Below are 24,815 nucleotides of genomic sequence, written 5' to 3' on the forward strand. Positions count from 1 at the left end.
CCATACACAGAACACCGCACTGTGCAGTTACAGAAGACACTGAAATCCGTCATCTCAAAGAAAGGCAGAGCTTCTTATTTCTCTAATCTCAGTGCCTGTCCCGAAGGAACTCACATGTTTACTGAGAAAACAGCATACCACAAAGACCACACTGCTTTGACCTCTTTTCCACTGTGGCCAGCCAGCTCATGTTCCGCACCTTCAACAGATGCCACTCATTTCTCTGCTGGAGATGAAACCTCCCAAACAGGGCCCTACAATGCGTTTTACAAATAGTCTAAGTAGTGACTTCATACCAGTGACCAGAGCAAAAACAACATATTATTTAGCCCTCAGATTAGCAAAGATTACAAATTAGACAGGTAACAGAACAGTGGTTACCTCGGGGAAGTGGTGAATGAGAGAAGGCTGAGGGTGGCTTTTAGGGGTGCTAGTAATGCTGTTTCTTGATCTGGGTGCTGGATTTTAAGTGTTTACTACTTAAAAGTTCATATGGTCTGTGTACTTTTCTGTCTGTTACACTTCAATAAAATTACCAAAATAATTAGACCAGTTATACCCACCTTTAGCATAACTACTGGTGGGAAAGCAACCAGCCGGAGAGCATGTTAGCAATTTGTACCAAAATATAAAGTACTGGCCCTGGCCGGGTCGCTCAGTAGGTGAGAGTGGTGTCCTGATACGCCAAGGTTGCAGGTTCGATCCTGGGTCAGGGCACATACTAGAATCAACCAATGAATGCATCAATAAGTGGGAGAACCAATCGATGTTTCGCTTCCTCTCTCTCTCTCTCTCTCTCTCTCTCTCTCTCTCTCTCTCTCTCTCTCTCTCTCTCTCTCTCTCTCCCTGAAATAGACTGCTTAAAAAAAAAGTACTGGTTGATATTTACTGATACAGAAAGATGACCATAATTTAGGAGTAGGGGGATGATAAAGGCTGGAAAAACACTGGCCAAAATATGTTACCTCTGGATGGTGTTATTTCAGGCAATTTTTACTTTATTCTTATCTGTACCATTTGAATCTTAAACATTAAATCTGAGAATGGGAAAATTTTCACTTTGGGATGAAAAGTAGAATTTGAAGTCTAAGACTATGTTCCAGCAAATGTATGTAGACCCACCCATGTCTTTGTTGGCTCGTGAACAGGAACAGAACAGATTTGCAATGAGTACCTTCGAGGAGCCACACACCCTCCCCTTGAACTCAGACTTAGACTCAGTCAGGGTGTAAGGTGTCCACAGGCACAGGCCTGACTAACACGGGCTCAGGCAGACTCGCCGTCAGGAACTTATCAGAGAACTTGGGCTTCTGTCAGTGTTTGCTCGTGAGTGACAATGCCAGCAACATGTCTCCAGGAGCCAAGCAGTGTCGGCATCGGTTCTAATCTAACCATGTGGAGAACGATGAAGGGAAGGAGACACACCACAGTGTTCACAGAACTTTTCTCTGGATAACAGAGTTCTGGATGACTTTTATTCTCTTCTGCATATTTATTAACATTTTCTCCAGAGCTATTTAAAAAAAGAAGCAACAAAACTGAAAGAAGGCTGCTCATTATCTTTTGAATGTACCTTGAACTTGTTTGATCAGGCTCTTTTAATGGCCTTGCCTATCTCTCAGGATAAAATTCAACCCATATTTTTTCTCATGTTTCCTTCCTGATGCAGCTTCTGTCTCCTACCAGAACTACTTTCTCTCTCCTTTTTCCCCTCCTGATTTTATATGGCATGTATATTTACTACATTCTGCTCACACTATCACAACTTGTGTATATGCCTTCTTCTACTAGAATAAAAGTACCCAGGAGGGCAAGTGGCTCTCTGCCGGCACCCTGCCGCCCTGGGCTCTGTGTGGCCACGTTTGGCGCAGCCCAGCCACTGCTAGGCTGTGGCTCACTCTGGAGGAAAGCAGTCATCACAGTGCACGGTGGCAATGCCTCTGAGGACAAGGGCCTGCGCAGTGATATTAAGAATTAAAATTAGCCCTGGCCAGTTTTCTCAGTGGTTAGAGCTTTGGCCCAAGGACCAAAGGGTCTCGGGTTCAATTACTGGTCAAGGGCATGTACCTCAGTTGCAGGTTCATCCTGCCCTGGTCAGGGGACATGCAGGAGGCAACCAATGTGTCTCTCTCACGTCGATGTTCTTCTCTCCACCTCCCCTACTCTCTTTAAAAGCCAATGGAAAAAATATCCTCAGGTGAGGATTAAAACAAACAAAAAAAGAATTAAAGTTATATAAATTGTAGTCACATAGATTAAGTCACTAAAGTGAAGGTGACTTCAAAGAAACACTAAGAATATTCCACTTTCTGTTTTGTTAAGCAAATAACCTTCATACCTCTATATAAAAAATTTTTAAAGCCTTATTTATCTCCAGTTACATTTTAAGGGTAAAAAAGCAAGCTATAACATTTTATACATACTATGACCTCAACTATGTAAAGAAAAGAAACTGGAAAGAGAGGTACCAAAATGTTAATAGTGATTATCTAAGAGTGGTGAAATTATGGGTGACCTTTTCTTCCATTTTTCTGAATTTCCTATTTTTTTCCTAATGAGCCTGTGTTCCTTCTAATTAAAAGCATTACAGTATCTCTTGGCCAGTGTGGTTCAGTGGTTGAGCATAGACCCATGAACAAGAAGGTCACAGTTGGATTCCTGGTCAGGGCACATGACCCCATTGCGGGCTCGATCTCCAGTGTGGGGCGTGCAGGAGGCAGCCAATCAATGATTCTCTCTCATCATTGATATTTCTCTCTCTCTTTCTCCCTCTCCCTTCCTCTCTCTGGAAAAAAAGTTACAGTATCACTCACTGGCTTAGCCCCATCACGCATAACCCAAAGATTCAATGCTATGTGAGAGGTGAGGTCCTACCTCTGCTCTCAGATTCAATATTCTTCTCAGTTCCATTCCTGTTTGTGTGTGTGTTTTCTTCCTATTTAATGACCCAACTCTACACTCACACACAGGTAAATGTGGTATGACTGTGACTCCTAAGTTAACTGCACAGCAAAAATGTTGTACATTAAGGCTCAAAGGAGAAGCTGACATGAAAACATTGGACGGTTATTTTTAAGAAAACAATAAAATAAAAATTGCATTATACTTACACCAAAACATAGCATCTTGAAAAAGCCAGGTGGTATGACAAGAATGATCTTAGTATCTAGTTATGGCATTTAGGTTTCTAAGCATCATCCCCACTTTGGAGAATTTTGGCACCATTCATTGTTTTTTACCCTCTTAAAACTGAATCTAGAAACCTTTCTAGAAGTTGGTGAAGGATTTGGTCTCAACATTCTATTGGAAAGAAAAACTGTCAGATTGTCAGCTATTCTGCTCCAATGGAGACAGAATCCACCTGTACTGGTCCCTGCTGTTTTAAACTAGTCAGCAGACCTCTGTGCTGCATTGCTTCTCATTGAGGCCTCCCAGGAGCTTTGCATCCATTTCTCTCACACCCCACGCTCTCCCTTCTGACCCTCAGTGGGCACAAAAGCAAAAATCCATGTAGTGACAGAAACCCAGGGGTCACCACCCAAGTGGAATCAAGGTAAAAACTTCAATCAAGGTCTTGATTGGCTAGCTTGGATTCCCCCACAGATGAGCTGTGGTCAAACATGCAGCCAGTGACAACCATGCAGGGCGGAAGCAGCTGGGAATCCTCTACAGCAGTGTATTAACAAGCACTATGCTCAATGAATTGTGGTGGTATATTACGGATAAAGATGCAAATCCTGAGTAAAAGGCATTTTTGCCTCAAATTTAGTGAACCGAGTAAATTACATTACGTTATAGTTGTTTAAGTTACATGTCCATTTCCTCTGCTTGCACATGAGTTCCTTGAAGGCAGGTATCAGCGTTTGTTTATTTTGACAACTGGGGATATAGATCTGGCCTGACAAATAACTAAAACACCTAATTTTGGTGTTTGTTTTTTAAAACACCAAAATCGTTTCCCAAACTAGAACCTGATATTGTCATGACATGATAAAAAAGACTGGATCCTTTTTAGTTCTTGAGAGGCTGAGGGAAAATGGGTGAGGTGATTTGTGAGAAGTTACACAACAGAAATGAAAGCCTAATAATAGCCCCAATCTCCCACCACCCCCACAGCAACACTAATAGGTTATGACTGCATTGCTTAGCTTATTACATATTTAATGGGGCAAACCTGTTGGAAAAGTCTTATTCCATGCATGAGAAGGCAAACATGTCAGAAGACCCAGGTTTGAGTCTGGGTTGGATCAGATCTCTTATCTGGTCCTAGTTCTTAATCTGGCCATGAAGGATCAGCAGGTTTGCCTATTTCAAAGGGTCCTTAGAAGAATCACATAAGATAATCTATGTGAAGACTTTCTGCACATAGATAACATAATTACTATACAAATTAAGATTCTCCTAATAGCTGAAATAACAAAGACCACATGACGTACTAAAAGAAGTTTCAGAACAAATGCATAGAACTTGACCTTTATACTACAATTTGTAAAATTACTGAAACTAATGTAAATAAGCACAAAAATAAATCTTGGAAGAAAAGACAACTATAGCTTCATATGCTATAGTAAATACATTCATGGACACATGTTAAAAATATAAATTTAGAAATAGTCTTATTTTGAGCTAGATATACAAAATAGTAACTGTAATAATTTACAAAATTTAATGGACTTTCATCAATTGCTAACACTTTTTCTATTTGGTCTACTCTTTCTACATAATAATTATAGAAGAGTAAAAGAAACAAGGCATCTTTTATAGATCAGATGTAAGTGTATCATATCACACTTTTTCCTTCTTAGTACTTAGAGCTAACTAAGGACCATATTCCTTTTTTAAACACATGGGTGATAGAGTGGACAGCCAGCTTTAATTTATAAGAAAATACTGGGGTTGACTTTTTTACATTTGGGAAAATAAATACTTCCTAAGCTAAAAACTCCTCAAACCACACACCCTGCTTTCTCATGAACTCTCCCACAGTCTCCTGCTAACCTGCCCCTGTCAGTCCAGCGCTCGGGGAGTAGAAGCAGCTCTTTGTCCTCAGTCTCTTAGACCAGAGGGCACATAGGGACCCTAAAGCAGCGGCTTTCTGAGTTCCCCGGGCGCTAAGCCAGGCTGTGCCTACAGCGCCTGGTGAATGAGCCTCATGCCGTGTGCCCAGGACGAGCGCAGGGAAAGCAGTGTTTCGTGCAAAGATGATGAAAGGAAAGAGTATCTTGATGAGGAAACAGCTGCATGAAAACTGCTGATTTAGAGCAAGGCAGGGAAGCTTCACAGACACAGAATGAAGAAAAAACAAGAGTGAGTGATGGCCGTAAGACAGAAGAAGGGTGAAATGCGATTACATACTGGATACTTATGTTCCTGGGTTTCGAAGGAATCTGGTTTTAACTACTGAATTCTGACCATTCATTTCCTAAATGTTACACTCTGTAAATAAATGGCAGAACTTACAATTTTACAGACAGATATGTTTTTATCACCTTTATTACAATTAAGCATTTTAGTTTAAATCAAGAATTAAACTTAAAAATACAATGTAAAAATTAGTAGAAATTGCACCAAGCAAATTGCTCAGTTTAACATTATTTTCCTCCCTTAAATACAGGGCAATAACAAATAAAAAGAAAAAATAAATCAAGAAAATACCAGATAATGTTCTGGGGATACCATAAGCAGTTCCCTAAAACATTCAAATCATTTCTGAGATTTTTAAGTAGCCTCAAAATAACTTTGAGAGTGAGACATTTTACACCTGGTAAACATGTTAGGAGTTTACTGACTCAGAGCTCAGTCTACAGGCACACCTCGGAGGTATTTCAGGTTTGGTTCCAGACCACCACAATAAAGCAAGCTCTAATTTTTTACTGGTGGAGTAGCTTCCATTAGCAAAAATAATGCAACATCCGTGAAGCACCATAAACAAGGTGTGCCTGTACATTTGGGGAAATGGTTTTCAGGAACGATCACTGTGCACACAGCTGTCACACTGTTGTTGGTCTAGGAATGCCTCCCAGGAGGGGGTCTGCATTACAGAAGCAAAGTGAGTGGACAACTGACAGGCCTGGACACAGCCCCAAGGTAAAGTGAAAGAAAGGAATTCAAAATAAAACTCAATTAAATAAGTCTTTGCTCCAAAAAATGCAAGTCCATTTATTAACAGTAAAATAAGCTGATCAAAGAAAAAAATTAAATTTCTTTTCTAGTAAGAAACATTTAAAATAGCCTTAGCCAGAATGGAATACTATGCTGCTGTAAAAAAAAAAAGGAACTCTTGCCATTTGCAACGGCATGGATGGACCTGGAGAGCATTATGTTGAGCGAAATAAGCGAGTCAGAGAAAGATAAATATCACATGATCTCACTCATTTGTGGAATATAATGAACAACATAAACTGATGAACCAAAATAGAGCCAGAAGAAAAAACTATTTTAGAATATGATAGAAGTAATCCTGTTATCTTCAGATTTTTAATATTTCCTATAACTTTTGTGATATTATACTGTTAGTACAGTTTTGATAACATTATTATATTTAAAATCTTTTTTCTTGAAATATTTGTATTGCATGTAATATTATATTTAAAATCGTTTTCCTTGAAATATTAATGTTTACTGCATGTAACATTATTATACTTAAAATCATTTTTCTTGATTAATGTTCATTGCATATAACATTATTATATTTAAAATAGTTTTTCTTGAAATATTAAAAAAAGAAAAGAAGAAAACAAAAGAAAATAGCCCTAGCTGGTTTGGCTCCATCGGCCTGCAGACCAAAGGGTCCCAGGTTTGATTTCAGTCGAGGGCACGTACCATGGCTGCAGGCTCCTCCCTGGCCCGGGCCCTGGTCAGGGGTTCGTGCAGGAGGCAACTAATCGATGTGTTTCTCTCACATTGACATTCCTCTCTGTCTTTCCCTCTCTTTCCCACTCTCTCTAAAAATCAATAGAAACATTTAAAATTGATCACAGACTTCTTTTTTAAAAAATTATAATACACACCTCACACTTTTTGGGGGTAAAAAATATAAAACTTTTGCCATGATTATTACCCAATTATTCTTAAAAAATACTCCCTTGAACTATCAGCACACTTTATGGTAAAGGTACAACATGATAAATACCACAAAACAATTAAAATAGTTAGCTGTGTACACTTGACAGCTCTTACTCTTCTAAAATCTACTTGAGGGCAGGTATCATGTCTTACCAGCTCCCCCACTCCCTGGGGTCTAAGATAGTCCCTTGTATGTAGTAAACAATGACTATATCTGTAGGATAAATATCTGGACTTTTGGTTATCTAGGCTTACTCTTGTACTTAAAATAAAAAAAAAACATGTACATGTCGAATTTGTGATTAGAAGGAAATAAACTTTAGCTCCAAAACCAATACTGAGATCCATGGGGAAAAGCTGTTAAGTCTTTGGTGACCAGGGTCTCATTCATCTTTAAATGTCCCAGGTATACACCTACCAAATAGGTGTTCAAATATTTACTGAATTAAATTACAGTGTGAAAAGTAGTAGGAGGTCTTGGTAGAATACAAATTAAATTTCACATTAGAAATGGGTCTATCTGATTTCTTTTAAAGTCCATATAGTTCCATCTCGATTTTTATTTCTAGTACATTTGCTGTGTAATATCTAAAGAGGATGCAGGGAGACTGCACTTGAAATGGGCGAAGAGTACTCAAAATATGGCTTTAAAAAGGCTTCACTGCTCATTATCTAGAACCATTCATGGCTTGGCCTTGTGCAAAAAGAAAGTCCCATAGGTAGCATTTCTAGGTAAACAGGGTTTATTTTCTAGTTTTAATCCTGGTTCTTCAATTAACGCCTAGCTCGCTACAGTGGACCTAATAATGGATCACAATGTCAAATTTGAAATATTCTTATATGTCATAGAATAAATGTTATGGGTTCTCTTGAGGATTCTTTTAGTGGCACTTGGAAAACCTGAAGAGGTCAAGTTTTATGTCCATTTGGCTAAACTGTCCATTTATGTCCAGTTAACACAAATTTATATGCACTGATTCCGAATACAGTCCATTGGCTCCACTGATGCCAAGTTCAATTTCTACTAGGGAGGGAGTGAGTGACTTGGCATCAGTGGAGCCAATGGACTGTATTCGGAATCAGTGCATATAAATTTTTATAAATCCACATTTAAAACGCAGTTATGCGTTTTAAATGTGGATTTATAAAAACGGTCCTGTGCTAAGGGGACAGACAAGTGGACTATGCTAATCTCTCAAGAAGAAAGCATTTTCAGAGCTAACTGCTTTATTTTAAGTAACCACCACTTCCTCAAAAGCTGATGACTGATGAATTACCAGCCACATTTTTATTTAAGTAAGGGTTAGTGCTTGGGAGGAGGAAGTTCATGAATTTCTTACCTAGCTGATTTCAGCAGAGAATGTTGGAAACTACAAGAAAATACAGTTCAGTGGCAGATCCTGCTAAGCACCACAGATCTAGAGTCTTGCACTGACATGGAAAGTCTGCAGCAAAGGGCTGCTGAGCTGTGCAGACCAGCAACTTTTGCTTTTACACACAGGACAACAGAGCATTCACCTGCTTAAAGCTCAGTAGACTGGGCACAGGTTGATGTTGGGTAATTTGATAACAAACCATAAAGAGCTTCTTTAAATATTTCTGATGGGACCTGGCTGATGGGAATGGAGATAGGGAAATCTTCTGTTTTCTGTACAGCTAAATAGCCAAGTTGAAATGCTAGACTGAGCCCGGGATCTGGCTAAGATTCATCACTTCTTTCAGCCCACTGAGACCAGCAACTCAGCTCCATAAATTGAGGAGACAAGGATATGATTACATGGAGCTAAAGACATAAAGCAGTGTACCTAATTACATCCCCCTACCAATTAATCTGAGTACTAAAATAAAAATTAAATAAAAACCCAACTAATATTTTGACAGGTTTGACATCGCTTTAGTAGTAGCCAAAGAGGCAAAAGTTTGCTCAAAATGAATCTAACTTTGAAAACAAGAGAACCAATATAGGCAGAGTCTATTAATTTTCTCACTAGGATCAACATTATAAGCAACAAATAACCCAGAAAACAGAGAGCCCTAAAGAAGAAAAGGAGTGCTGGACTTAAGGTAAGGCAGATGGAAGTAATGAGACGGCAATAAACAAACAAATAAAGTTCAAGGGAAAGGAAGGCAGGAAGAAGGTGACAGACACATCATCCTATATAATAAAAGAGTAATATGCAAATTGACCATCACTCCAACACACAAGATGGCTGCCCCCATGTGGACACAAGATGGCTGCCACAAGATGGCCAGCAGGGGAGGGACTAGGCCTGCAAGGGAGGACAGTTGGGGGTGGTCAAGCCTGCAGGGGAGGGCAGTTAGGGGTGACCAGGCTGGCAGAGGAGGGAAGTTGGGGGCGACTGGGCCTGCAGGGAAGGGCAGTTGGGGGGGACCAGGCCTGCAGGGGAGGGCAGTTAGAGGTGACCAGGCCTGCAAGGGAGGGCAGTTGGGGGTGACCAGGCCTTCAGGGGAGGGTAGTTAGGGGTGACCAGGCCTGCAGGGGAGGGCAGTTAGGGGCAACCAGGCTGGCAGAGGAGTGGTTAGGGGTGATCAGGCTGGCAGGCAGAAGCGGTTAGGGGCAATCAAGAAGGCAGGCAGGTGAGCAGTTGGGAGCCAGCAGTCCTGGATTGTGAGAGGGATGTCCCAGATTGGAGAGGGTGCAAACTGGGCTGAGGGGCACACAACCCCCTCCCCCCGTGCACGAATTTCATGCACCGGGCCTCTAGTAGCTACATAAAGCAATGAATGTGTTAGAACACTGGACAGGGTTCTAGATAAGAACTGTATGATAAAGCAATGAGCTTAGCGCTTCTAACCCTCAATCTCCCCATTGCACACAGCGCTGTGAGCCTAGAACTAAGTAACCCTACAGTGCTCCCAGCTCCAAAATGCTAAGATTTTAAAGAGTGGAGACAATGGTGAGGGAAAGAATTCAGAGGCTGCCATATCCAGAAGAAAGTACAGTTTAGCTTTTGCCCTTGCTTTAACAGTTGAAATGCCAATTATGAGGCAAGAACACTGGCAGATCCTAGGGCAGTGCTTTTCAAACTCCCTGAGCACTAGAATCACTGGGGTGTTTACTAAACCACAGATTGCTGGAAGGGGTTCCTTGTGCAGGAGGTCTGGGGTGGGATGCTAGCATCTGCATTTCTAACAAGCTCCCAAGGGATGCTGACACTGCTGGTCTAGGACCACACTCGGAGACACACTGTCCGAGGGAATAAGTGACAGAAGGCAAATGAACATGGTTAATTGTGGGGAGGGGGAGGAGTTGGCCAGGTTTCTTTTACTTCCTGCCAAGGGCTGCGGGGGTTGGTATAGAACCTGATAAGGCACAGTAAGGTGACTGATAAATAAATGCTGGATCAAATACGTTGTTTCTTTTGCTAACGAAAGCTTAATAAATAAAGTTATTTAATATAATGGTTTATAATATGAATTGGGTATTTGCCAAGGTCTTCAGAGCTACAGATGCTTAAATGTTTATGCAAAACTGGGATTACAACCCAGGGATTCTAATTACGGATCTTGAACATCATAAAATAGTTATAACACATCATTTGGCTTTTTAAAAGAAAATCCATACTATCACTTAAAAGAACTATGTATAGTAACTTTTCCAATAATGGAATTTTAAACACAAAACCTTAAAAAAAATTTAGAAAGGTATCTTTCTGAGTAGAAAACATGGCCATAAAGGAAGCTCTCCTTTGTTGCCCACTGTCATCACAACACACAACGGCATCAGTTCTACAGCCAGGACCACCCCCAGGGACGTAGGGTTGTATGAGACCATTCACTTTGACACCCAGTGAGCCCGAAATTCTGCAGGTCTGCCATGTCTGCCATCTTGTTCATCTCAGCCCCACTGAGCTATTAGCTCTCATATCTCACTGCATCCCCCTTTAGTCGCATGTTGAATTGGCATGCTTTTCCCACTTGGACCTAAGAGTGATTCCACGGTAAGGAATCTGCTTAGGAGCTTTAAGATGTTACTACCTTGAGATGGCCTTTCTGTCTGGTTGTGTATTTACTCCTACATTTTCAGGCTGGTTTCTAGATTGCTAGGTGGTTGCTGGCTGCAGGGAAGAGGGGTACTACCTTGTGTGTTTTTGGATATAGTATGCTGTGTCAGAGACACAGAAGCCCTTAGGGCAAGGTTAGTATATCTAGTAAGGGAATTGTAATTCTGTCCACTTATAGGGTAATGTGCTTTAGGTTGCTCTTCCTGCCCAAACTCTTAACTTATCAACCTTGGAACACTCTGTGAATATTAAATATTTCACTATCTAATATGTAAGTGTTTGAAAGTAGAAAGCTTTATAGAATAACAAAATTCCAGTCAGTTACAAAGTAAAGAAGAAATGTAAAATGAACCTCATGATAAAGGAGCAAAAACTGCTTAAACTGATAACAAGGGAATTCCTAATGTTGGTATATTAATAGTATTGTTCAGATTTATAAAAAGATGACATTTACTGACCTGGGGAATGCTGGGAAGTTGCAAGTGAGGTCATGGAATTAGAAAGGTTAAGGTTAGCAGTGATACTAAGCTGGCTCTGCACTGCAGGAGGATAAGGAGATGTGGGTGTCAGGAGGGACTCCTCACTGGTTTCTTCATCAATTCCAGGCAAATACGTGTCAATCAAGGCATCAAGAAACTTAACAATAAGCTCAGCATAGTCTGGGATTTGTGTTTGCTGTAATGGAAAATAGGAAATTATTTTAGCTCCATTCTTTTTTTAACCCCTTAGAAGCCAAAAATGATTAATTCAATTTTCATTGTAGGCTTCAATTTACTATTTTTTTTCTTCCTTTGTATTACAGATCATTTAAAAAAGGGGGTGGAGTAATATTTATAGACTACCATGAGAGTCACAACTGGGAATGTTATGTGGCTTACACTTTCAGGTTCCAGATGAACCTGCAATTATTGAAAGCCATGCACAGACAAAAATCAAATAATCCTGAGACAATACAATTAAAGGAATGCTGTCTAATCAATTTTCCAAAACAGAAAATAGGCAGAGCATTATCATTCCAGCTGCCATTTAGAGATTCACCGTGAAAGGCTACTTGCAATCAAACCTCAGAAATTCCTGCTGGTAGTTATTTCTGTGATTTCGGACCCATTTTTTTTTAAAATGACAGCCTTTACATAGCATGAGATATTCAGTGATAACTAACCAATATAAATTAACTTCCCAATTCTTAACCTTAAACAATAAGTTTTAGGTAATCCATATTAACTTAGTACATCTGCAACACTGCACTAGTTACTGTGGGGGGAAGAAACAGACATCCTGCCTTCAAGGAACACCAATCAGTTTGGAGAGCGAACATATCTAGAGAAAATAATTAAATACATATTCACATAGCACTGTATCAACTAATGCCAATCAAAGAACAAACTGAATAGGAGCAAATAAGGATATATTCAGAGAAGAATAAATCTAACCCAACAGGGTGGGAGAAAAACGGTTTACATGAGGTACATTTTTTCCATTATGTAATTTTTTAAAAATTGAGATATAACAGTTTCAGGTCATGAGGTAGATTTTAACCATAGGCAATGCTCCTTCCTCATTACAAGATACATCAGTGTGTGCATTAGGATCAGCAGATACACGAGGGACTGAGGGCAGAAACGTCTACAGAGATTTATCACACCCTTCTGAAAAGTCAAACATAAATTGAACTGAGTTGTTTTCTACAAAAGGTAATATATAAACATATTAAAGGTGCTGCCTCTTAGAAAGAATCTGTGGTGGAAACTTTAATAAAAATAAAGTGTTTATTGTGAATCATCATTCTGGTTTTCAGCATATTCTGTGCTTTTAAAGCAGGCACACTAATATGAATAAAATCTTTCGTTTTGTCAATAGAGAAAAACATTTTTTTCTTACCTTTGAAAAGGGTCCTGCAAACCGCCACAAGCCATTAAAACCAAAACCTGCAACAAATCAAATGTTACGCTTATAACAAGTAAGAGACTCCTTTAATCTTAACATAAATTAGTTACATAGTTGATGATACAGAAAACAGATACCCCACATTGAAAAATGTGTCAAAGTAGACTAAAACTCACTTAAACTCAGTATAAAATCATACTTTAATTTTAAAAAGTTGTCCAACCAGTTATCTATTAAACATAAAATTAAAAGAGTCAGAAAAAGGCATATGGAGAGAGAAGTATAAACAAGACTACCCCTTCTAAAGAATTCTTTAGTCAGTGCATTTTATAACAGCGCACATGTTAGCAAGGGCACCAACCATCCTCCTCCCGATACATGTATTTACTTTGCAGGTAAGAAGTTTGGTATTGTGGTGGGGATTCTTCATGGTACACCACACTCTGCACAATTCCATGAATTGGATTTAATAAATTTGGATCTTGGCACAATGACAACAGAGTGTTGATCTTAGAGTCCAACAAATTGTGCCTAAAAGACAAAAGTCAACAGGGGAACATTTTAAAGAAAAATTAAATGAAAATATACACTGAAAAACATATTATATAGTTTCCAGAACCATGTGATAAAAATGAAGGGAGAGGAGTGCTTTTCTAAAATTTCTACAATGACTCTGTGTGTTTGCCTTGTTGCTGTTGTTTTTAGTCACCAGGGAAAATATGGTACAAACAACCAACAAGTACTCTCCTTATAACCATGCTTAACCATCTGTATATGGTTACTGTTTGCTCAAGACAAGGTTGGCTTCTATCTGCCACTATTAGCATGATTTACAATAATTTATTTCTGCTGACTGTTGATATGTACCTAGAAAGTTAAACTAAATTTAATATTAACAGTGTTTAATAATGTTGAATCAGATCAAATAAGGCAAAAAAGATTAGTTTGGAGGGGGTGGAATATCTGATCTAATTCAAAACTTAAGAGAAAATTAACTATTTCTAATCAGGCTATCACCCATTAAAATAACCAAGAGCCAATTATTTAAAGTTCTGAAAAATTTAAATGATATTTAATAAAAATAAGAAAATAATGATGCTACATAGAAGGCCTAGGTCAGGAACAGAATTCCCCTAGTTTCCTTGGGAACTCTTTGAGGCCAATATGATTGTCACCCTTAGGAGAGCATAAAACTCATCTCCCAAAGAGGTCAATTGTGTTTTCATTTAGTGTGGATAAGTACAAAAGCTCTACTGAAAAAGAAGCCAAAACAGGTATGCTGATTTAAATATAGTAGTCTCATGGTATGCTCCTAAGTGAGGAAATGAACAATGCTCATCATGATGAACCACTTACGAAAATCAACCAGATAAGAAAATGCTTTTCCTAATGATGTTATAACATCATCCTAAAGATGTTATAATCACACGAGTCTTAGCGTCCATTAAACCACCATCTAAGCTAAAATCAGTCACATTATCGTACGTTCCCTTCTCCACAACCAGTGAACATTACTGGGCGGTACTTTGCCTAAGTTTTTGTAAAACATTTGACTCTAAGACAGACACAAAAATTAAACACAAAAGGAATACTTACACAACAGGAAAAACTTTGGGGAAAACAACACTGGCTTCTGCTAAGTATTCATAAAGAATTCGTTGATCAAACTCATCCGTGGTATATTTTACCAGTGTAGCCTGCCAACGTGAGAAAAAGTAAATAGAAAACATTATTTTGTGGCTGAACTGCTATCTGTTTTGAGAAGCAGAAGACAGCCTTCCTTTCATATTTTCAATATTTAAGGACTTTTTAAGTGACTGGAAAAAAAGCTTGAGGGGGGACACTAAAAAAGAGAAAACCTTACCAGGACAGTAAGAAGAAGTGCTTGGATCTTTGGATCAGTAAGTACTTCCTCATCCAAGAGAACGTTTGATTCTGACACTGAAACTTTACGTAAATGTGGGTGCTGTTGTGATGAGGAAATCCTTGGAGTTTCTGCAGTAACATATGGAGTAACATGATCAGCTGTATTAACAGAATATACACACTAGATATTACTTCACCTAATACATTTTAATATTACTTATAAAACTCAATAGCTTTTTAGTAGACATTTAAAATATAAACATCATGCAGAATTACTCTTCACCTATACAAAAGTTTTGACTAGCTGTTTACAATGCTATAGATTATATATATGGTTACTCTATACAGAGGTTTTAGGATAACAGTCATTTTAAGAACTGTATGGCTTATATTTTGAAAAAGAGCAAATGTTTCTATATTTCATCCTAATGATTCTAAGAAATGGCTGGAAAGCAAATACAGCTTTAATGCAATCTCCCACCTGATTTTCAATGATCTAGATCAATTATTAACTTTGTTTCTCACCCATTTCATAATCAGTTTCTGCTACTCTCCTCATTTTGGGCGGTGTTGTGATTCCTGATTCCATTTCTTGCCTTTTAGGAGCCTTTGTGTCTGATATCAAGTGATCAAAACTTTTCCTTGTTCCTATAAACAAAAGTTACAGAATATGGAAAGTCATTAACCACAGTGTCTGTGATTTGGATTATACTAAAAAGAAAATGTTTGGACACAAAATGTTTAGGTTTTCACTTAAGGACCCAAAGAAACTCAAACATATCCCTAGGGTGTGGTTTCTCTCCTTTATTCTCCATCTTCTCAAGGAATTTTGTTCCCATAGCTTTCTGTTTTAGGGCAGATTGTACCTTATTGGTCCAAGTTAAACTGGTATTATATGCACTACACTGGAGGTAAACCGATCGCCACCAACAAGTATAATACTTGATAATAAATAAACTTGTAGTATGCACTGTTAACAGTAGCAAAGATATGTCTTAATAGCCTTTTATCAATTTAAGAAATTCTGCTGGTGCCAAGAACTAGATAGTAAAGAACTTCCAAAAGTAGGCAAGTTCAAAGTTTGATTTTAATTCTTCAAACTTTGAAAAAAAGATCTGCTTGCCTGAAAGTACTAAGTAATAGATATATTGCAAGATGCTTCAAAAATAGCTAATAGGCCGGGCAGGAGTGGCTCAGTGGTTGAGCATCAACCTATGAACCAGGAGGTCACCGTTTGATTCCCAGTCAGGGCACATGACTAAGTTATGGGCTTGATCCCAGTGGGGGGTGTGCAGGAGGCAGCTGATCAATGATTCTCATCATTGATGTTTCTCTCTCTCTCTCTCTCTCTCTCTCTCTCTCTCTCTCTCGCTTTCTCTCTCTCCCTTTCTTTCTCTCTGAAATCAATAAAAAAAAACCCACATTTCAAAAAAAGCAAATAGTACCATTTCCCACTTGCCTTTGAATTTTCTAATCCTGTACTGCATTGATGTTAAATAGCTTCCTCTTATTTAAAGTAAAGCACTAAAGTTGGATTATTTGGAACTTGCACTAAGTCTTACCTGTTCTACTTGGGAAATCTAACCCAAACTTGACTCCTCTTCTCCGTTCTCCCACTGTGCCTGCCTTAGCGCAGCCTATACCATGTTTTTGTTTTTGTTTTGGATTGCTGTATCAATCTCTTAAATGGTCCCCTTGCCAAAAATCTCTCCCCATTTCTCCACATTGTAGCCAAAAAACTATCATAAAAAAATTGGTGATGTCCCTAACATGGCCTACAGTTCCCCACAATTTAGTTCCAATCCTTTTCTAGCCTCATTTGCTAGCCAACTGCTTTGCCTGACCTTTCTTTATTCAGGCCATTCATTCCCCTTCTCTCGAATGCATTCTGTCCTTGTCTTATGTCTACCTGGCAAGAATGTATTAAATCTTTAATACCCAGTCCAGATATTACCTCCTTTCTGCAGCTTTTCCTAATTTCCCCAGATCCTCAGGTTCCCCTCATCAAGACATTATTTATGTGATACATAGGATGTTGTTATCAGCTGATTAAAAGTCTTAGCCACCAAACTATGAGCTCTTCAGAGCAGAGACTATAACTTTTTCTTTTTTTAAAAAAATATATTTTATTGATTTTTTACAGAGAGAGGAAGGGAGAGGGATAGAGAGTTAGAAACATCGATGAGAAAGAAACATCGATCAGCTGCCTCCTGCACACACCCTACTGGGGATGTGCCCGCAACCAAGGTACATGCCCTTGACCAGAATTGAACCTGGGACCCTTGAGTCCGCAGGCCGACGCTCTATCCACTGAGCCAAACCAGTTAGGGCGAGACCATAACTTTTTCATCCAGCACATGAGGTGAATGAAATTAATACTGCATTTTCTCTGAAACCAATTTTTCATTTATAACTTCCTTGGCATGAAAATTCAGAATTACAAAACACAAAGTAACCAGGAAACTTCTAGAAGATTATTTATGACAAAGTATAAACAGAAAGGAACACAAACAAAAGGTAACAGCCCTATGTGACTAGCAACAGGGATTAATATTCATGTTTTCAAGGTTTACTGGCAGGTTATTTATTTCACACTATTGTTTGTTCACTGATTTCCTTATGAACACAAAATTTTCCCAATACCTAGACACTTAAAAATATACTTGCATGGATAACTGAAACCCACTGAGCCATCAGTGTTGGTGGCTGAAATATGGATCCCAATGTATTTCAGTAACAGTGTTGTGTGAGAGCCCCATTTGCATCTCCTCTGTGGTGAGGTGGACTCAGTGAGTTCTCATTACCTGCTATCAGTTGCTGAAAACGGAAAGGGTCTCACAGCACGTTAGGTACACTTCTCACTGACAAATGGTGATGTAACTGAACAATCTTAACTGTCAAGATCATATCATATAGTAATAGAAAAACCTAGTATTAAAAAATCTTACCATTTTATCTTTTTAAAGAAAAGATGGCAAATAGCATTATTACAGCTTCATACCATATTGATGTATCCTGCTCTCTCTCAGATAATGAGGAACTATATTGTTAAAGGCCCTGCATCTGAGTGAGTAGCTAATGTCTTTTCCATTCGCATTTCCCTGCTGCCTGGCCATGGCAGAACAAAACAAGGCTGGCCACAGTATTTGGTCTAAGAATTGGAAAAATACTGTTTTAAGGTCTCATTTTCATTCCTCATAACTGATAAGGCTTAACTGATCCATCAAACGCTCTTATGACTGGCATCAAAAACTTTGCTACATCAAAACCAGGAAATTTTTATAAACTTGAACAGCTTCAAATAATTCTCTAAGAGTGAAGGTATCTGAGCATTTAAAAAAATAATTCCAAGAGATCTTAGATAATTTAGAGACACTAACCAAGTAACTTCTTCGTGTTGGCCTGAGAAGGCTGCCCCATGTCCAAGCTCATGGATTTCCTGGCCCGGGGACTGGTCTGGCCCACTGTTGGATACGTGGCTGCAAGGTACCCTTCAGAACCTTTGGGAGAGGACCATGGTTGATTCTCCTTCAGTGTCCTGAGAGATTTAAACGATTGAGAAGAATTAATCAACATGATGAAGAATATAACCACTGGTTGCCCCTTCCACCTGGCTGTCTTATGATAGCAATCAATTAATTTTAAACTTGTGCATTAAAGGGCTTTAGGGTACAAACTCTTAATATATCTTCAGAAAGAATCCACTTTCTTGCCATAGTATCTTATACATAGATCACAGAATGCTCAATAAAATTGTGCTACATTGATTTTTAAATCAGGGAAAATCAAGTTTAAATAGGCAACTGTATTCTTAGTTCAAAAACCAAGAAAACCAACCTAATTTATACTTGACAGGTGAATACACACAAACTCACTTTCTCCTTTCCAAAATAAAAAGGGTATACCTCAAAGAAATAGAATCATAGGAATGACTGAAGAATAAGACAGTCGAAAACCAAGTATGGCTTGAAAGTTTTTGCAATACATTGTTAAAATTTCAGTGGGAAATTATTGGGGGCTTAAAGTGGGATGTTGATAAATTGAATGCTCTATAAATATGATTACTTTCCTATATTCAACATTATCTAAAATTTAAAGATACTTTCACTTAATTGGAAATGTAAAAAAATCCCTAAATGATGACATTTTCATGTAATTTCTCTTTTATAGAGAAAAATGTACTACCTCAAAAACACATATATAGTGGACATATTTTATTACCTTACCAGAGGCCTGGCGCACGAATTTGTGCACCAGTGGGGTCCGTTGGCCCGGCCTGTGGGATTTGGCTGAAACTGGCTCTCTTACATCCCCCGAGGGGTCCTGGATTGCGAGAGGGTGCAAGCCAGGCCGAGGGACCCCACAGGTGCACAATGAGCTGGGAAGAGATATAGGACGTTGGCCAGCCGGGGAGGGACCTCGGGAGGGCTCCAGGGTGTGTCCAGCCTGTCTGGCTTAGTCCAATTGGCCAGATCCCAGCAGCAAGCTAACCTATGGGTTGGAGTGTCTGCCCCCTGGTGGTCAGTGCACATCATAACGAGCGGTTGAGAAGCCTTAGCATATCATTAGCATATTATGCTTTGATTGGTTGACTGGATGACCGGACATTTAGCATATTAGGCTTTTATTATATAGGATCATCTAAATTATGTTATAAAACACTTTTAAATAACTTTAATGTGATATAATACAACAAATGTGTTGGCACATACATTTCTTTTACAAATCTGTATAGCTTAGTTGTTTTTCATTAACCATGTTTTTCATGACAGTTTTTTTCCTTAGGCCCTTTCATGTAACCCAATACATGTATATATTCTTTATTGATTAAGGTATTCCATATGTGTCCTTATCACCCCACTGTCCCCCACCCCCCGACCTAATACTTTTAAGATCACTTATTTTCATTATTCAACTGGTTTGTGCTTAAAAGAAGCAAACTAATGTTAACAGTAGCACAATGAGATTAGAAGGATAATTCTTTTACTACTAACCCACATAAAATACACTGTACATTTACAAAGCGAGTTTTAATTTACAAATTCTTTCTAGATTATCTCTATATTCCCTCCTGGATTTTTCTGTTGCATGCCTCCATTAACACATTAAAATAAAAACCTGAGTATAATTATGCAATTGTGGCAGAAGAAGTCCATTTACCTATAGCTAGGGTCACTGTGATGAATGGGATATGTATCCATAGGAACATTTTCCATTGAAATATCAGTAAGAAGAAGAGATTTTCTATGTTTTAGGCTACAGCGACTTCGAACCTCCTCAGACACTGTGAGTAAAGCTAAGAGGAAAAAGAAGGCAGATTAGAAAATTTAACAAATCAGCAGCTGACTTAAAACAGGACACACTTCTTATAACCTCCTGATAAGGATAACAGCTGTTATTGATCAACAGCCCTAGGGAGTAAGGGTTTAAGGATACAAAACACTGAGGATAGACTTACAGCCCGTTTTTTGGGAGCCCATACATAAACATGAAATAAACTAAGAAACTTAATAAGCATCTTATATTTCAAGTCCTCTAATAAACCTTTGAGCTTAACAAACACAAAAAGTAGACAGAGCAGGTAGTATGAGGTCCATTTCTCTGAGATGTAAATGATTCAAATAAAAGTTGCCACAAACGGAAGTCTGCTAAACTGGGAATCATCACTTTCCATCAAATGACTATACATAAGTGTTAAGTATTGCTGAGTAGAGAAATAAGGTAAGAGCAAATAAGGTAATGGAATGGTGGGGATGGGCAGACATTTTAGGTAAAACAAATGGCATCAGGAATGAATATTAAAGAGGCAGAAAGGCACTTCTAGGAGATGGCAAATATATTTCCTTAAAATAGCCCATCCATCTGGAGAGGTAATGAAAAAATGAGGCCTATAAAATTTAAAGAAGGAGGACAGAATCAGCCCAGGCTGATTCTGTTCAAGGGTCCAGGCTGCTGGGCCAAAGAGTTCCGATTTTATGATAGACAACAGGGAGCCACATGTTATTTTGAAACAAAGATGACAAAAGGAACACATTTCATATTTTACTGCAAATTCTTTTATAAGAAAAAATATTTTGGCAAAACTTTCAAAATTTTAACCACCACCATGGGATGGGACTGTGAATTCTTCACCCTGTCAAACAACCAGCTGAAGGACTGACCCATAGGTGTCTGCATCTTTCTGAAGTTCCTTAGATACAGATGTGGTAAGATTAATTGTGTCTATTTTGTGTTTTTACCTGCTAAGTAAGCCACGCTCTGTGTATTCACCTCAAATTTGTCACAATTTCTATGTTTGTTAACTAGAGTTAGTAGCGTATGCAAAATTCTGACAGTTCTTGCAACAATGGCAGGTGAAGGATGTCTGTACCCTACAAAAAACAAAAACAGACAAGAAGGTAGTTTATTCTTTCAACAGGTATTTGTTGAGCGCTTATTCTGTGACTAGCAACTCTGAAAGGAAAGAAGACCATTTGGAAACAAAACAAACATCTCTGAGAAGTTAATTAATTATGCATAGGATTAAATACTAAGTTGTGTAGAACAGAATGTTTCTTAGAACTCTAAGGCAGCAGTCGCCAACTGGTGGTCCATGAGGTCTGAAAGGTTGGCAACCACTGCTCTAAGGTACCTCAGGGAGAGGAAATTAGGAAAGATGATTGTATTTTAGATCTTCCATTCCCTAAAGCAGCAGAGATTTTTAAAAATTCCATGAAACTCATTTTAAGAGATCTTATGAAAATACGGTTCTATTGCTTAAAAATTCTTATTTTTTTCCATCATCATTTATCCCCCCTATACCCTCTCCCACTCCACCTCTGCTCCCCTAAAAATTCTTTTTTAACTTAAAGAAAAAAACTCAATGACAAATGAAGTATATGCTCTCAAAGCCTAGAGAATAGGGTTGATTAAAGGGTAAGCTTAATTTTCAGACAGCGTTTAATCACTAATGCTACTACATTTTAAAATAGGGGCTTGTACACTCAAAATATCTGCTATTCTTTCAGAAGTACAGAATAAACAAGCACTCTATCAGCCCCACTGCAATCCCTCTTCTTGGTATCCTGTAGTAAGTGCAGTATTTTTTGAGCAATCCTTATTCACCTTAGAGATTAAAACTGTCAATATTTTTTGCAGTGGTGAAATCAAATATGGGGTAGGGCAAAAGTAGGTTAAAGTAGGTTCCAGTTGTTCATATGGAAAATACCATAATCAATAAGTAATAATATAAGAATAAACTGTTTTCATATTCACAACTGTAAACCTACTTTTGCCCCACCCTGTATATACATTCAAAGTTGTGGGTATATGTGTTATATTAGGTAAAAACTACCTCCATGATCCTTCCCTCAAGCTTTAAATCATTTAAGTTGATATAAAACTACTAGAGGCCCGGTGCACGAAATTCGTGCACTCGGGGGGTGGAGGGGATGTCCCTCAGCCCAGCCTGCACCTTTTTGCAGTTTGGGAGCCCTCGGGGGTTGTCCAACGGACAGATTAGGCCCACAGGGAGCAGGCCTAAGCTGTCATTCGGACATCCTTAGTGTGGCCACGGAGGCGGGAGAGGCTCCTGCCACCACCGCTGCACTTGCTAGCTGTGAGCCTGGCTCAGGGCTTCTGGCTGAGCAGTGCTCCCGCTGTGGGAGCGCAATGACCACCAGGGGGCAGCTCCTGCATTGAGAATCTGTCCCCTGGTGGTCAGTGCACATCATAGCGAGCTGTTGAGCGGCATATCATTAGCATATTACGCTTTGATTGGTTGAATGGCTGACCGGGCGACTGGACACTTAGCATATTAGGCTTTTATTATATAGGACAGAGTCCAGTGATGGTGAACCTATGACACGCGTGTCAGCACTGACACGCGTAGCCATTTCTGATGACACGCGGCCGCATGCCGAGGATGAAACATTTGCTGCTCCTAAGGATGAAACATTTGCGACTAGAGTCTTAGAGTTAGTTTTTTCCTCAAAGTGACACACTACCCGAGTTATGCCCAGGTTTTTGGCAAAGTTTGACACACCAAGTTCAAAAGGTTGCCCATCACTGGGATAGACTCAAGCTCTACCTTGAGTCTCTATTGTGGCCAAATCCAAAACTGCTTAAAATCACTGGTTCATGCCAGCTCTTTATTCCAGTCCTTCCTTTTCACTGATTTTGCCTTTGACTCACCATTATATGCTGTCCCTGTTAACTGCCATCTCTGGCCATGACGGTCTCATGTTAATTAATCAAAGCTAACATGCAGTGAAGTCAGCAGTAGGCAGTAAAGCCAAATTAGGGAGGGAAAGAGCTGGCTCTGAGGAATGGCTGATCACAGCTATTGCAATCTAGACATTTGGAGGAGTGAGGGTGATGTACCAAAAAGGTGATATAATAATGGGGTTGATCAACAATAAATAAGAAACAAGTTGAAGAAAATCTGTGACCAAATCACTAAGATATTATTTTAGTAACATGTTAGAAAATATTATTTATTTGCAGTCTGTCTTATTTTGATAATAAAAAAGATATATAGGTAGTGTTAACTAATGATAGATATTAAAAGGTTTAGTATTTAAGAATTTTATAACTATCAACTTTTGCTTTTTTTAAAGAAATCTGGTATTGGATGGGAAATTAGGCTCGATTAAAAACATATATTAAAACATAATTCAATAAAGCAGATAAAATTTGCATTTACAATAAGACACACGAGCCAAATTATTTTAAATATTTTTGAATTCTTGATACCATTTCATAAAAATATTCTGACACAAGCCCTCTACCTTTTAAGAGGTGTCCAACCAGTGCGAAGTTAAAATTAGAGTTGAAATTGAGTCCCACAAAATGATCCATTTGCTTGCAGTGCCATTCCAGAGGATTCCGGATTGCCATGAACACTTCCTCTGGACTCTATATTAAAGATAATAGTGAGATGGTTGATGTGTTCACACAGGAACTTTCCTTAAAGGACCACTTATTGGTTCAACAGCTATAACAAGATAAAGAATCCTTTCAAGCTGAAAGAAATCATTTTCAAGACTACTGAAAACCACAGAACATTAAGGTACTATAAATTAATGCAAGAAAAGCAATAATATAAATAATAAGATGATGAAAGATGAAATGTAAACTAAATGACTGTCAGTTTACATCCTTGTGACTTTTTAAAAATTATAATTTTTGTTGTGTTAAATAAGACCACCATTGTATGGGCTTTTTGTGTGCCTGGCATTCTGTGTACCATGGCGACAGAAAATTCATGACAAAGATGAGAGTTCACTCACTGCCCACAGTATACAATAATGCCAGATGCATTATTATGATTATGTTGAAACCTTAAAGCAATCATATGCAGTAAGGTTATTAGCTCCCTTTTACAGATTTATGCATTTATTCATTCTTTTACTTATCAAAGACTTACTGTGTGGTTTTGATGTGCCAGGCAGAGCTCTAGGTCCTGCAGATAACTAAACAGACAAAAACAACTCACCCTGGTGGACTTTACATTCTAGGTGGGAAAATGAGGAAACTGAAACTCCAAAACTCTATGCAATGTGCCCAGGATAATTAAGATTTTAATAGTGTTTCCTAAAGTGTGGTTCACTTTAAAGTCACTGAGGATGCTTGTTTAAAGGTGAAAGGTACTGGATCCCATCTCTGAATCATGGGAAGTGGTTAAACCCCAGGAATTTGCCTTTTTAATTTTTAAATTTTTTTTTTTTTTAAAGAACCCTAGTGAGCCTGGATGGCATGGCTTAGTGGTTGAGTGTTGACCTATGAACCAGAAGGTCACGGTTCAATTCCTGGTCAGGGCACATGCCCGGGTTACAGGCTCAATCTCCAATAAGGGGCATACAGGAGGCAGCCAATCAATGATTCTCTCTCATCACTGATGTTTCTATCTCTCTCTCTGAAATCAATAAAAATATATTAAAAAAAAAAAAAGAACCCCAGTGATTTCTTTATGTATAAAAATTTTTGAAAGTT

At 38.6% G+C, this 24,815-nt stretch overlaps 1 protein-coding gene across 10 annotated transcripts in view; it reads right to left on the minus strand.

Moving 5' to 3' along the window:
- NF1 (neurofibromin 1) overlaps positions 1 to 24,815 on the minus strand; it is a 232,559-nt gene that overhangs the window by 3,985 nt on the left and 203,759 nt on the right. For 5 of the 10 annotated variants that reach the window (XM_079799233.1, XM_079799237.1, XM_079799231.1 and 2 more), the window contains 10 exons: positions 23,612 to 23,738; positions 21,083 to 21,214; positions 20,004 to 20,139; positions 18,224 to 18,381; positions 15,369 to 15,491; positions 14,842 to 14,972; positions 14,574 to 14,674; positions 13,339 to 13,508; positions 12,972 to 13,018; positions 11,549 to 11,765 (listed from right to left, as the gene is read on the minus strand). In XM_079799233.1, the coding sequence (XP_079655359.1) occupies positions 11,549 to 11,765; positions 12,972 to 13,018; positions 13,339 to 13,508; positions 14,574 to 14,674; positions 14,842 to 14,972; positions 15,369 to 15,491; positions 18,224 to 18,381; positions 20,004 to 20,139; positions 21,083 to 21,214; positions 23,612 to 23,738 (1,342 nt within the window). The remainder of the gene's footprint in view (positions 1 to 11,548; positions 11,766 to 12,971; positions 13,019 to 13,338; positions 13,509 to 14,573; positions 14,675 to 14,841; positions 14,973 to 15,368; positions 15,492 to 18,223; positions 18,382 to 20,003; positions 20,140 to 21,082; positions 21,215 to 23,611; positions 23,739 to 24,815) is intronic. The other 5 variants (XM_079799239.1, XM_079799238.1, XM_079799234.1 and 2 more) reach the window with 3 other exon arrangements.

The sequence above is a fragment of the Cnephaeus nilssonii genome (assembly GCF_951640355.1).
Source record: "Cnephaeus nilssonii genome assembly, chromosome: 19".
NCBI lineage: Eukaryota > Metazoa > Chordata > Mammalia > Chiroptera > Vespertilionidae > Cnephaeus > Cnephaeus nilssonii.